The following is a 17,064-nucleotide window of genomic DNA, read 5'->3' as shown; positions in this document are numbered from 1 at the left end:
CCGGGCTGCCTGCTGCCGGGACAGTTCACTCATCCCCCGGTATCCACGAGCGCGAAGCAAACAGTAAAAACCGATAATTCTCAATACTGTCCCAGCTTTGGTCATTAAATCTGAATAAATTGATACGCTTCTCCTCCTTCCTGACTGGCTGGCTGGCTGGCGGTCGGCTTCCAGGAGCCGAACGACCAGGGAAAGGGTCGGATAAAAATCGGTTTAGTGAAACGGCTGCACAAAAAGTGCATTACGACACGGCAACGGTGGCGGTGGCGGCCGATAGCGTACCGAGCAGCAAGGAGAAAAAAAAACGAAACGAGGACACGGAACATAAATGTATCCAGATTATGGCACAGATTTATATCACCTTCGGTGGTACATCGGTGGCGATATGTAGGGTACCACTTTGGGGCGCTCCTTTGGGGGCCACCAGACAAATTATTGCATCAGTGAGTAAAGATTTATTTTGATGAGTTTCCGGCTCCGTTGAGCTGAGTTCGAAAGTGTATTTAATCATGTCTAATTCTCTTGCGAAACTTTGCCCCACATTCCGATTCCCGAGCCGTACCTGTCTTCCCGTACGGAATGTATTCATTTTCCTGCCCAAATCCGTTCAGACAGAGAAATCATCGTGTGGCGTGTGCGCTCATCAAGAGCCGCCTAACCTGCTCCGGGCGCTATTTGTCTTTCGTTATACCCGGATGCTGGTGCCGAACAGTTTCACCGACAGAAGGTTTCACTTTTTCACCGGTGATAGGATTTTCCATTCTTTTTTAAAGGCGATCCAAAATGGCATAATACCCGGCGCTGGGCGTTGAAAGCTCGCCTGATGCAAAATCGACGCACTGCACGGCCGTTCGGCGTGCGAGAGAGATTGGCGAACATATTCATGCGTCGACGTATGATTTTATGCTACAAGCCCCATTCTCCGTCAAACAATGGACCACTCGGTACACACCTGCGGCGGTGCCCCCGTGCGGAATATTCGTTTTCAACGCCCGGTGTACGGTGTATGAAAATTACACATCAGTTTCAGCACCATATTGGTTTGGCTTTTCATTGCACATGTCATCTCACCTGAGCTTTCCTCGTTTCTCGCTCTTTTTTTGTCGGCCCCACGCCGTTCAACATGCACATAAATGCATCCCATTCAGCAGCACACACACACACACACCGGGAAGGTGTACGTGTGCCTGATGAACGAAGATGTACGTGTGCGGGATGCGTAGGCACGGTGAGCGCCGAACGCAAAGTGCACCTGAGAGGCACCGAATTTCCGAACCAGAGCGAAGTCAAAGTTTGCGCGTGGAGGGTAACGTAATTTATGCCAAAAATTAAACATTTCCACGTACAAATTATAATCAAAAATTCAAATTCAAACTCGCGCACCGCGAACGTGGCGGCCGCCGTCGTCCGTCGGGGGTTTCTTTGCACTAAGTTCGGGACCAACGCAGAACGTGCCTTACCGTGGGAAGCTAGAGTTAGAGCTTATCTTGCACACGGGACACGGCCAAGGGGTGCATAAATCCGGTGCCACTCTGTTCGAAATCTGTTCGTCCCGGAACTAATTCGATCGGTGATAGTGCGGGAAACATTATCGCGCAACGCCTGTGTAATATATTCCCGCCCGAGTGAAGGTGTGATAAAACATTTGCATGATTCTTCGAATGCAGTAAATATACAAATGATACTTATCGGATCGAAGGCCTGATACGTGATAGGATCGGTACCAGGAAGAGAGCCGATATTTTTTCACAATTTTAGGCGATGATTTTCAATGACGTTAACTGTCAGTCCATGTTCTAGACTCAATTATCGAAGTAGGCGGCATTTGCAAGCAACCTATAGGGTTGATGAAAGCTGAAAACATTACGATTGACCACAACAACGTTCTTGAAAACCCGGACTTTAGATTAAAACCATCTTTAAAAACCATTACTTGGCGATTAATCGGTGTCAGTTCATGCAACTGGCTGTGTTAACACACGCGAACTTGACCTACAAACCAACGGCACGGAAACCACAAGCAATGCACCCAACGTTTGCTGCCAAATAAGCTCTAACTCCATCGCTACCGGCATCTAGCGCGACTGGAAAATAAGCTCTCCGAAACGAGAAAGAAAACCCTCCCCAAGTTTTCCCGGAAGCCACTGGCAACATGTAATTTATTTGCTCACCATTCAACCTCACGATCTTGCACTCCTTACTTCCAGAACACACACACACACCGATGCTCTCCGGTTCTGTTTTTTGTGTGCCGCCAACACAATGGACCATTCTCCGACCTCCAAGGAGCGGTAAGGATGGAAAAGCAACGGTAACGCACCGGTGTGCGGTGCCGGGCCAATTGAGCGGCGAACGCCAAGGGTTAAGCTAGTAATGTGATGGATTTATTTACTCTTCGCGTACCGCAAGCGCTCCGGATTGCGGATTTTGGAGACTCGAAGGAAAAACTCGCTTTTCTTTTCACCGTCACTGTCGGAAAATTCGTCGCCCGTGCGAGTGGCGTTCATTTGTTTGCGTCAGACGTGCCTCCGTGTGCTTTCTATTGATTAAATGGCCACAAAGCTCGGGCGGCGAACAATCGTTCGCGCTGATTGCTCAATGTGCTTTCGTTCGTTTCCTTTTTTTCCGGGGGCTGTGTGCTTGAAGTGAGCGGGAAAAAGAAAACCATAAGCCGAGCCCCATTTTCCCGGCTTGTGTGGCGGAAAAATTAATGAAACCCGGTGAAAGGGGAGGGGCGGTTCCGATGAAAATGGGAACGGGAAATTCGCTTTCTTCGTTGCTTTGCACGCAAATGGCGAAAAACAATTTAAACTTTTTTCACCAATTTCCATCACAAGGGACTTTTGGGTTGCTCAAAAGGCTCCTGGGTGGCGGAGGGGGGTGGCCACGGAGCGCCGCGGACGGACGGCAGTAGGCAAACGAAGTGAACTTTAATTTTCGCCGCCATTTTCTCTTTATTCAGTTTTCGTCAGTGTGCGCGTCCCGCTTTTATTCACCGATTCCATTGAAATGGGAAGGATTTCAGGAAATTTCCCGCACGGCAAAGGAGCCCCTTTTCGGAGACCCCGTTAACAATCGGCGCAAGGCACTCGCCTCCGTTCCCGACTCCGTTCCCGGTATTAATGGTGCTTGAAACTTAAACCAGTGCTCATTAAAATTAAGAAGAAGGCTTCGGTATTCTCTTTGCTTTGGGGTAGGTTTCCGCAGCCGGCGCCTTTCGGTGGCCAGATACCCGGCCCAAGCCGGCCGGGTTCAGATAATGCAATTTTCGGGAAGACAGTTTCTTCGCCACATCACGGTCGCAGCGAAAGGGGGAAGCGTTTTCTCCTCCACCATCGCCAGCTCCATCACTCCGGGTCCGGTCGCAGTTAGGAAAATAAATAAAACGAAAAACTTTCTGCAACAATCCTCGCGTCGCCTCTTCGGGTCAACGCGTCCACGCGTAAGGACCCCCAAAACGCGACAGCATCCTGCAAAGCATCTGCAGGATGTCACGCGGGCCAAACTTCCGAGCATTGGCACGAAGACCGCGGAAAGCTCAGGGAAGTCCGGGGCTCCGGGGCTCGGGGCTTCCCCGGGATCAGGAAGGTTCCGTCCGGAGGCAACTTTTCTCTGGCAACCGAGGTCAACGTCACGCGAAAGTTCGAAGGCTGGCAGTGGTCGAGGAAATTGAGCCTGCACGGCCGAGCCTCGAAATTATGTCTACAGGGTCTCCGGGCATCGAAGCTGCTGCCAGGGCGAGCACACACACACAGACACACACACAGACACACCCAGACACTGAAACCACATTGGTGGCCAAATCGTTGGACTACTGCCCGGTCCGTCTTCCGGTACGGTACTCGACTGCTGATCCGTAACATATGCAAATGTTCGATTGTCATCTCCGGCCCGGGGAGACAATCACCGGGCCGGCCGGTGAAGTGTGTAGCGGCAGGACAAAACAGCCCAGAATGTGGGTGAGAAACTTTCTGTCAAACCTACCAAACACTCCGCCAGCACCGCCAAGCCTCGATCCCGGTCCGCCCGGACAGGTTTGGTTTCAAAGTTCCGGAGCTAGAGCGCTGCCGGTCGTCGTGTCTTGAGGCAGAAATCGTTGGCCGTTTAGCTCGGTTTCGTTATCACCGCCAACTTTTGGCCCCTCGTTGTCATCCTGATGATTTTTATATGACATCTTGTGGTGATGCTTGTTTCGGTGTTTTGGGTGCATACATGTTTGGACAGGAGTTTAGCACTTCTTGCACATAAAACCCACCGCATCGGTTGAGGTTAGCAGCGGAGAAAAATGCTACTCAGAACAGAGCATAAGCAAACCGAACCTTACTGACAGTAATTAACCTACATACATAAACAAATCTTGTCTCACTGACCGCCTCAAAACAACATTTCACCATCCTACCAATGGTAAATGGTCATAAACGTGTGCAATACGGTTGCACAATTCGTTTGATTGTCGGTTAAGCCCTGTACGGTAAATATTTAATTAAAAAACAACCCTGATACGGAACCACAATGGTCAACTTCGAATTTGCTTCGAAAAACGATGCACGTTTGAGTGAGCAAAATCGGTTCCTGCTTATTCATTTCGAGAGTGCACCAAAACTGAAATATTGAACCATATTCACCGTTCCCATTCCGGTTCACGGAACCTTTTTGTGGTAGAAACCGAAAACACGTTACCACCATCGGTATGTATCAAATTCGGACACGCAATGCGCTTCGAATGGCGGGAGGAGGACCAGCTTTGTGCGTCATTCTCGTGGCCCTCAAATTTTAGGGACGAATTTAAACATAGAACCCCGCTGAAGGGAGCTTCAGCTGGCTGAACCGCCCTGGTACCGTTCCCATCATTCCGTGTCCCTCGGACGAAACAATTGAATTGTTTGACGAGGGAGAACCAGCTGCTTCGAATTCTTGATGTGGTATTTTGGGAGCCTCACATTTTTAGGTCGCATTTCAGTCGCTGTCATTCATTCATTACTTCTGTACGAGTTACTGATTCAATTCGAATTAAAGGTCCCATCTGCCTACGGAGTATTTGGGTTGATATTGAACTAAAAATAAGTCTTATAAATTTGTCTGTTAGTCTTTAAAACATTTAAAAAACATTTAAGAAGGGAAATAGTCGAGCTCCATCTAATACTGAGCCCACACTTTTCGTATTCTAATTAGTAACGTGCAAAATGTTCTCCATTGCTTGGGCTGACCTCCGCACCGGTATCTCGCATTAACGAGGGGCACACTTCGTGTCCAAATTTCAAATTTGATTTCCCGCAAATTTAGACGAGCTTTTCCCGGCCTTTACTCACGCTTTTCTCTGCTCTTCATTTTACGCAAAACACACAAACATGCGAATGAGCCGCCGGTGGCGGTCGCCATACTTCATTATGGCGAAATGAGTCTGGCACGCCCGGATCCCTGGCCCCGGCCGTTCTCGGCTTCTTGGCCGCTTTTCTGCTCTGTGTCATTGACTAGTGCACCGACAACTTTCTACGAGACTGGTCTGCTTCGACTGAGACCGGCAGACCCGCCTGAGAAGCCCCTCGGCAGCCATAAAATGAGGAAACCTGCAGACGCCAGCCGAGGTTTTTGCCGAAATCCTAAACTCATCAACCCTTCCACCGGCCATTTGGCGCCACTTTTTATGACGCTGAACTTTGCGAGCAAACTTGTGTAACCTGCGACGGTGCGCGCCCAGCACCAGCATAATACAACATAACGATGATGCTGCTGCTGCTGCTGGAGCTTCTCCGGTGGCGGCAGCCTTTGAACAGCCCCAGCATCATTGTGTGGCTCATTGTGTACTTCATTGCTAATGGACGCCAGAACCGGTGTGGTGCTGTGTGGTCCAGCCAGCTCCGCACGGCTCGGCACATAACGGGCTGCACATCATCGTCTTTCACATTTTAATAATTCCCACAGCACCCGCCCAGTTCCCGTTTCACATCTTCTGCTTCCTGGCCATGGCCCGGGTCCTAGCATTCGCTTTCGCTGCCGCTGGCTGCTCGGCAGTTTCGGGCCCCGTCGGGGTTTTACGTGCTACTCATAATCACTTTCACCCTTGCCTTACCACACTTAACACCCTCCCGGGTTCCCGGGTGCTGGGCGTCCACCGAGACTCGTCCGTACGCCATGAGGCTAAGCTGTGGCTTTGGCCTCCTTGTGCTCATCGTCCTCGTCGTCAGCAGCAGCAGCAGCCCGAGCAGCAGCAGGTTCGTTACGCCGGGAGTACCTCCAACCAGTGCCCAAGATTCTTTCGTTAACCTCCCGGAGTTCCGGGCCAACCGAAAAACCTTTCCCTCGACGAGCAAATGACGAACCGTCGGGGCGTCGTCGTCGTCGGCGGGACTTTCTCGGGCATAAAAACCGGAAGGACAAACTGCTCACAATGCACGCGCACACGGAGCGGCTGGGGGCGGTGATGGGGACGGTGGTGGTGGTGCAAATTTTACAACAATTTTTACATGCCAGCTTTATGCAGATTTAATCAAATGTAATTTATTATCTTAATGGTGTTTTAATGCTTGCCTATGAATATAAATTACCGTCCTCAGCGCTCGGTGTGTGTGTGTGTGTGTGTGTGGACACGGATCTTCTGAAAAACTCGAACGAAAGCCTTGGCCCTGGCCCTGGCTTGGCATGGTCGTCCACCGACCAACGGACGACCAGGACCAGGATCGATCCCTGCACCGAGAAGGACTTATTGTTCACTCCCACTTCACCCGGTGGCGGGCGGTGCATATTCCCAAAAGTTCCTGCCGGAGAACGAGTTTCTTCTTGGACGCTCCCGAACGATGTGCAACGATCGAACAAAAGCCATTCCCACGGCCGAAACGGCGTGAATTTCCGGAACGATTCCGATGCACACGGAACAGTGGAAAGGGGGGCCACCGTGGCGGGGCCACCGTGAACGCCCGGCGGATGGGAAGGAAATTAGTTTTATAATTATTTCGTCTCAGAACCTTCGCTGGGGAGGCGTTCGGGGCGGGCGTGTGGTGCACACAGGTGCACCACTGGGCCACCAACACTTCAGTTCATCGTTAATGCTTCTTGTCTGCAGTGTTCGGCTCGGCCTTTTCGGGGACTAGGTCATGGAACTCGGCACACCATGTGCGGGAAAACGGCCATCGAGACCGGATGTGTGTTCAATGGCTACCCACCGCCAGGCTCGATAGAAGTGGGGTAGAAAACTTTTAATTAAAGATTAACGCTAATGCCTTCTATTAAAATGAAATCCTGAGACCTTGGCTTTGGTTGGAGGAAGCCAATTTCTTTCCGTTGCATCAACACCTGCGCTTCGCCTACGGGGAGATAGGGAGCGAAAGTAGCGGGAAATAGCTTTCCACCGGGTTCTTTTGCGTCAACATTAGAAAAAAGGACCTTCGAGCCGAGTCTCGCTTGTCGTCTGCCATTTTGCAGCCACATTTTCCGATAATGAATATCCGCTTTCCAGTAAACACAATTTCCAGTAGACACCCACGTCCAAGTTCGCTTTCTGAAATCGGAAATGGGATTGCGACCTCGGCAAATGTTGGCATAATTGGCACATCTGCTCGACGTTGCTGCAACGTTGATGGTAATGAACTTCACAGTCCAACCGACGACCGATCATGTAAATCGAGGCAGGCCGTGTATGCGTCCGATACAAATCGATTGAACAGTGCTGAAGCCTGCGGCAGGCGCGGTGCCACTTACTGTCACCCGGAATGCTGATAGCCGTAAAGGACGCGTACGGGATGCCGGCCCGTGCGTGGTGCAATGTGCCGCAAATGATTAAACCAGGTCGGACAGAAATGACATCTTGTCGTGCTTCCGGCGACTTTCCCTGCTGCCGCGTGTAATGTCTTCGAACGCCTTCGGTTAGGAATGTGTTCCATGAGCACGTTTAATTGTTTACGCAGAGCATTCTTCTTCTTCTCTTGCTATGCGCGAGGCGAAAGGATTGATTGTTGTATACATTGTTCGCTTGCAAATTAATGGTCAATTACATCCAACAGATATTCTTTTATCGAAGAATTGAGCATTTTCTTGTGATTCCCTTGAACATGATAGTTTATTAGAAAAATCATAGTTTTTTGTTAAAATTAAAAGAGCATTTCCTTACTGACATTTGGCAATCGAATCAAGCAGGCTGCGACAAAGAATGAACCATTTTATTCACACACCAACAACCCTTACCTTGACTTGTTGCTGCGTTGTACCATCGTCGCTAAAATGTCACACGTGCAGAGCGGCAGTTCACGGGTGGAGGAAAAATCATATTACGGTTCACGGTCGCCGCATTCCTGGCCTGCCCACATGCACAACCCCTACACCGGAGACAGCGAAAACTCAAACCACGCACACGCACGACCGTCGGACGGTCGCAGCCTACTGAATATTGCAACCTTCTAAACTGCCACTTGACATTCGCCACTTTCACGTCGCGGGCCGAGACTTTGATTTTTCACAAAAGTAGCACTTTCAACGGCGATCAGCAGATCGTTAGCCACTTGCTTGCCGGCACCTTTGGGTTGCACTAATAACTAATTTAAGAAATGCTACTGAAAAAGGAGGAAAAGAACCATTAATTGTTAATCACTTTAACAGCAGTTGTTTCGAACGAACTCGTGGAGTCTATGTGATTGTCAAAGAGCGTCAAAAGTCAGGCTTCTTTGACGCTGACACTTCGGACAGCACCTGGGCACAATCACTTAATAATAGCAAACTTTTGCCTGAATCTATTAAAATACATGAACCTCTTGACGCCACCGACCGGTTCGCGGGCGTTCAAAGGTTGTGCGGGGTCTTTCATTTGGAAAATTTCGCGGACACGGACTGATCACGCGGACGACGGCATCGCTTCCGAGAAAGAAGAAGCGGCGCCGGTTCTTTGGAGTTGCGTTGCAGTTCTGAGGTAAGGACTTTCCTTTTCTTCTCCGCCAAAAATTCTCCGCCATGTTCGCCTCACACGTTAACTATTTATGTAAATTTTTCCGACCAACTTTTGCAGCACTTTGGGGGGCATTCTTGTCTTGGAAGTTTGTGTTGCGTAGTCGGGGTTTTTTGCTTTCGGCATTCTCCGGCTCAGCAGGGCAGGTGCGACCGACAGCACACACCGGAGACAGTTCCTTCCAGACACCGGGACGCCCACGCCCGGCAAGGATAAGCTGTGGCGAAGTTTTCAGCTTCCTGCTGGCTGCTGCTGCGAGCGTTGGCCGAAACTTGGTCTTGGTCTTCAAGTGTGTGTGTGCCCCGCGGGCAACCAAAGACAACGAAGTTTCGGCGTCTCACAAACCTTCACCAACACACTGTAGCAGCTTTGGATGCTGGCGGCTAATGCCGGGCTGAAAGCATCAAAGCTAGTGGATTAGTTCTGAACCGACCGAACTACTTGCTGCACTCGGTGTGTGCTGGTATTGAATTTCCTACGTCGTACGTGCGCACAATTTTCGTAACCAACGCAACCGGGACGCAACACGACTGCGGGGAAGCCACTACTTTTCCGTTCGCTAAGTCATCAAGCTGTGCGAGCCACGTTTAGCACTCGCGCCCCATCGTTTGGTAGCTTTTTATCCTCCTCGGTGGGGCCAGAAATCTTCGCTCAAGAAGAAGCAGAACCTGACTGTTTTTATGGTGTCGATTTCGTTAGGATTGGTGTTTTTCTTGCCAAACAAGCCACTGTCTTTGGAATGGTTGATCGACGAGCCTACTTTGGCTTACGACTACGAGTTGAGGCCCTAGCATTGCCGTATGTTTTGAATTGTAATCAGAGAAATAGGTAAAGGAAAATAAGGCAAACAAAACACTACACAAATATTCTCTTTCAAAGCTTCTGAGAAAAATTCCTGTATGAGCCTGGTTGCCAAATACTGACTATGTGAGACTCAAAAGGGACAACACTCGGTTCGATGAAACCAGTTGACATAGTTCCGACAGCACTGCACCCCACAATTCTTTTCTATTAAGTCGAAGAACATTTTTGCCATCTTGGCCACGACAACGGGAAGGACAGCGAACGGTGAGTGGCGAGAAAAAGTTTCTCCTTCTGGTCCAATCTGGCGTCTGGCGACACAACCACGTGGTTTTCACGTTAAATGTGTGAAACGTGTCCATCTTCAATGAGCCACTCGGAACGCTCGGACGATCCTCCGAACGAAGCAACAAAGAAATCGAGCGCTAGGTCGGAACGGAACCAAAGCCTGACCCGACCCCACAGTGTCCGGTGGGTCGAAATAGAATAAAACAAGGGCGCAAAAGAAGGAACAATAAACGAAGGATATTGCGCTTTTCCGCTTCCGGCTCGTTCCGGGCCGGACCGAACGAACTTCATTGCCATCTTCGAAACTTCGAAACATTGGCGGGCGAGGTCCGGCGAATGAAGCGGCACCTTTCGCCCCTTTTGTTAACCTCGGCGCTCGTCCTCGTCGGCGATGGAATTTCCCTTAAGGACACCCACCATTGGGCCTCACGTGGCTTAGGTTCCCCTGGCTGAGCAGTCTTTTATTTTATGTCAAAACCGGATGCTTCCAAATGGATTGGATTCATTCAATCTGTCGCAGCAGCACCCGTCGATCCCGGGTCGTCCGAGGCAGAGGATTTGCCGGTTGCGCGGAAATGAAGCTATTGAATTGAACAAATTTCCGAGGACGGTGAAAATATTGCCCAGTGGCAGGGCAGTGACCTTCTGGGCGAATGGGCAAGTTTCACACCTTAAAGATGCGACCGTTGCGCCATAGACGGGCGCCGGGTCGTGATACAAGAGAACGTACAATCGTTTATTTATTTATTCTACGACTCGGGTGCTCTTTTTTTTTGCCTTCCAGCCAATTTTACAACCATCACCACGGAGAACGCCATGTTTATGGTACAATAAAATACAAGTGCCCAACGCGAAAGCGATTTCCGTCCCCTGTAAAGTGCGTACCGAAATCCCTGGTCGTCCAACAACGGCCCCATAGTTTGGTGAATGGCGGCGCACAAGAAGATAGTTATTGCGACTCCCCAGGCTCGTGTGGGGGACACAATTCTCGGCGTCGGCGTTCCGCGAAAGCGGATTTGTTTCTTCGGATCACACGACGGAAGCACAGCAAAATGATTGCCAGTCGCAAATTACCCCCCAAAAACTTTGGCGCGGGCCCGAAGCGCGAAAGATCCCCCGGGTAGTTCCGGGCTGTTTCGAAACATAAACGCTCTGTAGGCACAACACCAAAACAAGCGAAACAATTCACTGGGTTCGGACGGAGTGAAGATTTGCAGCCCCCCGAGCCGAGCCGTCTCAAAGTTGCGAATACAATTTTCTCCCGCCAGGACATGAGACGCGTTTTCTTTTTCGGTTGTCTTCAAATTTTGCCGGAGCAAGAAATTCAAATCAGGGGCCATCGGCACGGCACGGCAAAGCGGCGAAACGAAATAAAGGGAACTTCAGTTTTATGTGCGCCCTGGATCTTTATAAATTTATCTTCCAATTGAGAAAGTTTGAAAATTGCAACTGATTTTCCAGCCGCACCGAGAGCCGGGAGCTGGAAGTTGAAGCCGGTGGAATTGAGCCTCAAATCAAGTGAAGGTAAGCGTGGGGCTCGGGCAAACAAACCATAAAACACACATAAACGCAGCGCATAGGGGATACATTTCCATTCCATTATTTGCCTTTGGATATTTCGCTCCCGCTCCCAAGCCTTTGGATGGCGACCGCCTTTGGTTCGTTCCGTTTCGTTCCTTTTTCACCGCTGTTGATTTTATTTGCACCATGCCAATATAGAATGGCGGTTGGTTTGAGGAAAAGTTTTCGCTCGGGAATCAACTCAACTTTTCCGAACGATCCGAGCACCTTCTCCGATTGCTCGACCGGAGCACGGAGCACGGGCTCCGCCAATTGAAACGCATAAAGTAGATTCCGTGTGGGTGCGTTAGAGGAAGTTTATGGAACGCCGTGTTTTGAATGGATATTTAGAGTGGATTGGCCACCGGCGGGCGGGTGTGCGTTTAAAGCCGCATCGCATCGCATCGTTCTGAGAGAAACTTCTGAGAGAATCGCTTTCGAGAGTAGCTTCCAGTTTTGGGAACCATTGTTAGGCCCTTCTACACACACAACCGTTTGAAACTAATTACGAGCGCAACATTCATGTTCACTCCGGGGGGCTCCACGCCTTCTGGTGAGGTCCCTTCACACGGTACGGCACTCGAGAAGCCGTTAGTGTCTAGTCAGCAGCCGTATGTTTATTTTCTTACTAAGCACTGCATAAACGTCGCTTCGTCTGCAGCACCAGCGCCCCAGTCCGCTGCGCTCCCAACGTGACCATTGTGACGGTGCAGCATTACGATGCCCTTCAAAATGCAGCTCCTTGGGAGACCTTTCAAGTGGCCTGCGCGCGTTGGCAGACCTCTCATTAACGACCTGCTGCACTAGCACCGCCTGAAGGATGCTGCAACATGCCGCACGAACATCTTAAGACCCCGGGAGCCAATTAAACGTTGGCTTCCCACCGACTGGTTGGTCTGTCCACTCTGTCACTGCCGCGCCACAGAAGGGAGTTTCACAAAACGAAGAAAATTACAAACCGTCCCGCCATCGTCCTTAATTTGTTTCGTTCTGGCTCGATCCGCCTGACACTTGAAAATGCTCCCTTTTTCTTCGGTGGCAACCCGGGGGAAGTTATTTACGCGAGGCCAGGGAATTTGCGGAGAACACGAAAAGCCATCGCGTAAAGGAATCTCTCGACTTTTGCCTTCGACATTCCGGTACCCAGCCCGTGCTCACAATCCGTTTTTTGCTCGCATCCTGGCGTGGCGCATTCCGTTTTGTTTCCTTTCGAGACATCGAGCATCAAAACTGACCGGAACCGAGGTAACACCACGATGCACCAACTTGGAAAATTAATTAATTTTCAATTTCAATAAAACAGCTGCCCACCAACGGGGACCCAGCCCAGCCGGGTTGGTGTCTAAATTTCGGTCCCCTTCGGCTGGGGCCAGCATTCGGGTGCGGGGAAGGAAGTTGTTGAAGCGGCACATAAATCTTGCAATTTTGTGAAGATGAAGGCGTCGTTTGGATCGCACCCCCGCGGTCCCGCGGATGTCCCAGCTGTCCGTCCCGAGGTCCGTCCTCCGTTGCTGTTCCGCCCTACTGTCAGCCCATTCCAGCCGGTGCCAACCGTTTCCGGCGAGTTGGGGAGGGGAGTGAAAAACGACAATCGACTTTCGCCCCCCAAACCCGGCCCGTGACGGGCCACTCCATTGCCGGGTTGGCAAAAAAACTGCAATCACTTTAATGGAAAAGCAAGATGTTCGTCCCAACGTCCCTCTTGGTAGCCCCCATCGGGAAGTTGGGAATCGTTTCGCTGTTGCTTCGAACGGCCCGAAGTAATGCGGCGTTTGTCGTCCCCGTCGTTGTTGGGCACATTTTTCATTCCGCTCCGTTTTTTTTTCTTTCCTGGCGCAACCAAGTTTTGTCACTACATCTCGCACTTTTGGGCGAAAAGTTTATTCCGTTTTGCCCTTTTTGACTTCACGTCACTGCCCCCAGGCCCGCGAATCGCTAACGCTTGGGCTTGGGGCTCGGAAATGGCTCGCGGGAATGAAAGCGAGGGACGACAAAAAGGAAATGCCCAACAGCTGGGTCACAGTGGCGTGCGATGCACACAACGTTGGTGCGTTGGTTAGCTTCGGCTGGGCTGGCTTCCCCGGTTTTGACGGGCACTTCAAGAGGCGAAGGACGGTGGAACATCTGGGAAGCTGGGCAGCGGGAACCGACCGACTCGAGTGCATCTCGACAAGCGAGGATTATTTCAGAGACTTAACGAACTTGACGCCGACGGCTGGCGAAGGTTTAGCCGGTGCAGAGCGGCCAACTACTAAGCCATCACCCGCCAGATGTTGAAAATGTAGATCCGGACGGTAAAGAAAAAACGGAAAATTGACCTTTCGGTATACTGTTTACGCTCTTCGTAACTCGCGGGCGGGACACGTCATGTGGCCCTTCATAAGAAGTTTGTTCGCCCAACTCGCCGATGCGCCATTAGAGAATCGGGACGCTCGTGGTCGGTCGGTACGTCGGAGTGAAACTTAATCCTAAACACGTTTCAACCGATTCATTCACCTTTCCGTAAGCTTTCGGCACTTTCACACGCTTCGCGAACGGAGAGCAGATTTTTCGGTACTTCGGTCGGTGTGCCGTTCACGTATCAGACACCCTGCGCTGGGTGGCAGTGACTTTTTCCACCCCGAAAACGGACTAACCCGAACAACAACAATGGACCACACGGATCACGGAGCAGCCCGGAACGCGGTGGTTGCGGCGGGGTTTTCCACTGACTGAAAGTGTGGATCCGATTAACTACGACACTCGCGGAGACGCACGAATCCCATTCCCATCATCCTTTCGGTGTAAGGACACGGTCGCAACTAAACCCGACCGCGCGGCCGAAGATTCGTTTTATTCGAACACACGACCGGAGCGAGAACGGCACTCATTTGTGGGCCACAGTGTGCGGGATGAAGGTAAATAAAAGAAGGAAAACCGCTCTATCGGCCGCCGGAAAATGGGAAAACCTACGCTCTCCGGAGCGTAACGTCCAGCGGGAGAGCGGTTTTCGAATTTCGAACATCGCATCCAAGCATGCGCCTGAGTGGCACACACGTGAACGCCACGAAGTTCGGGCGGCGGCGCTCATGAGGTTTCCTTGTGGTGTGGTGAGTTTCACTTCGGCGTGGTGAACTAGCTGACGTGGTGGGTAATCGGGTGGTAAATGTTGATTATTGCCTCCCCAGTCGTCGGTCGGTCTCGCACTCCCCTGCGGGGCTTGTGCGGGGACCCCCGCCGCCAGCCGCCCTCACCGGCCGTTCCGTTTTCGTCTGGTAAAATAAAATCACAGTTCTCTCCCTCTCTTCGTGAGCGGCAAGGACACGCGAGTGTTTATTGTCCCGTCTCGGCCGCTGCGGAATGAGATTTTTCTCACGCCAACCAGCCAGCCAGCCAGCAGGTGGAAAGATTTTCCACGAGTTGCTCGACCCGGCGAGAACCGATGCGCGGCGGGGCGGATGGCGCGGTGAATCTAGCTCCCGTGCCGTGGCCGGCAAGAGAGTGTGGGGAGAGAAATTAACTGAGAAAATGCTGCCATTGCACCCCCATTGTGTGGTGGTACGAAAATTTCCCACCAGATGATGCTGTGCGCCGATCTGGCGCTGCTTTGCAGGTTCAAAATTGAATCGCAACGAAAATGTCAACGAAAAGTGGCGTGGTTTGAAAATGACCCACACATCCTTTTCCCGTTCCCAATAAGATGATTCAATCCCCACGCCGACGTCCTTCAAGCAAAGAGATCTTTAAACAGCATTCCATCCAGTGGTCTCTGTCATTATTCATTTCGAAATCAATTTCCGAGCACGGAAAATCAATTGATTGCACCTTGAGCGATGCGTATTGAGATGTATTCCGACTCCGTTCACTTCTTGGCACTCGAGCAATGCGAACAATCTCACCGGAAGCGGGAATCCTTTTCACACCTAAATCCGATTCGCGTACGCGCGTTCGAGTGCAGCGAATTCCGGTGGTTGTAAATTCTTCTGCCGGTGCGCCGATCGATCCGCCAGTACTGTAATCCGGGCCGACGGCCGACAAGGCCTGAAATTGCACCTATCGTTTGCTCATCGGTTTAATTTAATTAAAACGACTTCCCATTACCCGTGCCCCCTTCGGTGTGGTGCCCCGCGGTACGGTTGGGAAAGGAAATTGGGCCACACGGAGGGGGCAAAAAAAAAGTTAAACCAATCCGTTTACCGGCTCGACGGCTTCGACGTCAGCGTCAGCGCCGTTCGGTACAATTAGTGGCCAGACCGGAAATGCACCGCTGCTCGACTGTGGGCACTGTGGAACTAGAAAATGGTGCAGGTATGGTGCCCAACGGAGCGTAACCTGTGCGCTTTGGCTGCCGTAGCCTGGAACGAGCGATTCTTTTAATCACCACACATTCCGTTTAATTGCTTTATAAGATCACCTATAAATTTCCACCTCTATTTTCAGTGTGTTTTAGAAAGTTAGTTGATTTTTTTGGCTTTAGTTTCTTATTACTAACTCACACAGAAAACACCTACATTTGATCACATACGAAAACCCCTCTCGGTACGCGAGAGGCTCCACAGAAGGGCCTCGTATTCAATGGGCAACCGTTTTTTTTGCCTGCACGAGCGCAATCACGCCCTTAAGCTTGCTCCAGGATGCTGTGAGATCCGCAGGAAAGTGGCTCTGGGCCGTCAACCCTACCCCACAAGGATACTTGGGTTTCACCCAAAAGCCAGCCTACCTGTGCCTTTGTACGCCATTTCGCCGAGGTTAGCAGAACGCGAGAATACGTGGCGGAGACCGTTTCCCGTGGTGCTGCTGTCGTGTAGCCCCGCCCTGACCTCGGGTATCCTTAACACTCCGCCGCTTCACCGAAGACTCCTACGGTGTAATTTTGAAACCCGTAACAAATTAAAATTGAGATTTTTTTGTCCTTGGGTATCATGTTCTGTTCTCCCTTTTATTTTTCGCTTTCAGCTTTCCCGCGACTCATCATCAGCAAAAGGGCTTAACTTATGCTCGATGGGAAACATTACGTCCGGATGCGTTCCGGTAGGTAACCGGAACCGGAGTCGCGCCTCGTTTTGGGCGGCCGTGGGCACATTAAAAACGGAAGCTTAATTACTAAAAAACACCACGCTTCGCACGGTTCTGTAGGGTTTTATAATGACGGGGCATGAGCCGGCGCTTTACTTTGCTTTTCTTTCCTTTTATTAGACACATAAATGCTCTAAAATAATATTTACTCTATGTTGCTATTTATAATACTATATAATCTGGTACCCAAGAAACTAATCTGCAAGTTCATGCTGTTTACCTTATACCGTCACCAACTAACGAACCGAAATAGCTCCCCTTTTTGGCACGGCACGCATGATTTCGGTAACTCTCCCAAAAGCTCCCAAGAGACCATCATGTTGGGGCATAATTTCTGGAACGTTCCAGTTCAACAATCGCCTAACTAGTTGTTCCGCTCGAGCTCGAAACTTTTTCCTAGTTCGTCAGTCGGCGCCACAAGCCTTCGG

At 50.8% G+C, this 17,064-nt stretch overlaps 1 protein-coding gene across 1 annotated transcript in view; it reads right to left on the bottom strand.

Moving 5' to 3' along the window:
- Positions 1 to 8,204, bottom strand: part of LOC128271083 (protein O-mannosyl-transferase TMTC2) — a 101,196-nt gene extending 92,992 nt beyond the window's left edge. The window contains exon 1 of the mRNA XM_053008519.1: positions 8,179 to 8,204. Coding sequence (XP_052864479.1) covers positions 8,179 to 8,204 — 26 coding nt within the window. The remainder of the gene's footprint in view (positions 1 to 8,178) is intronic.
- Positions 8,205 to 17,064: the final 8,860 nt, after the last annotated feature.

This window comes from Anopheles cruzii, chromosome 3 (assembly GCF_943734635.1).
Source record: "Anopheles cruzii chromosome 3, idAnoCruzAS_RS32_06, whole genome shotgun sequence".
Lineage (NCBI taxonomy): Eukaryota > Metazoa > Arthropoda > Insecta > Diptera > Culicidae > Anopheles > Anopheles cruzii.
The sequence above is the reverse complement of the archived record's forward strand: the minus strand, read 5'-3'. Positions and strand labels throughout refer to the sequence as shown.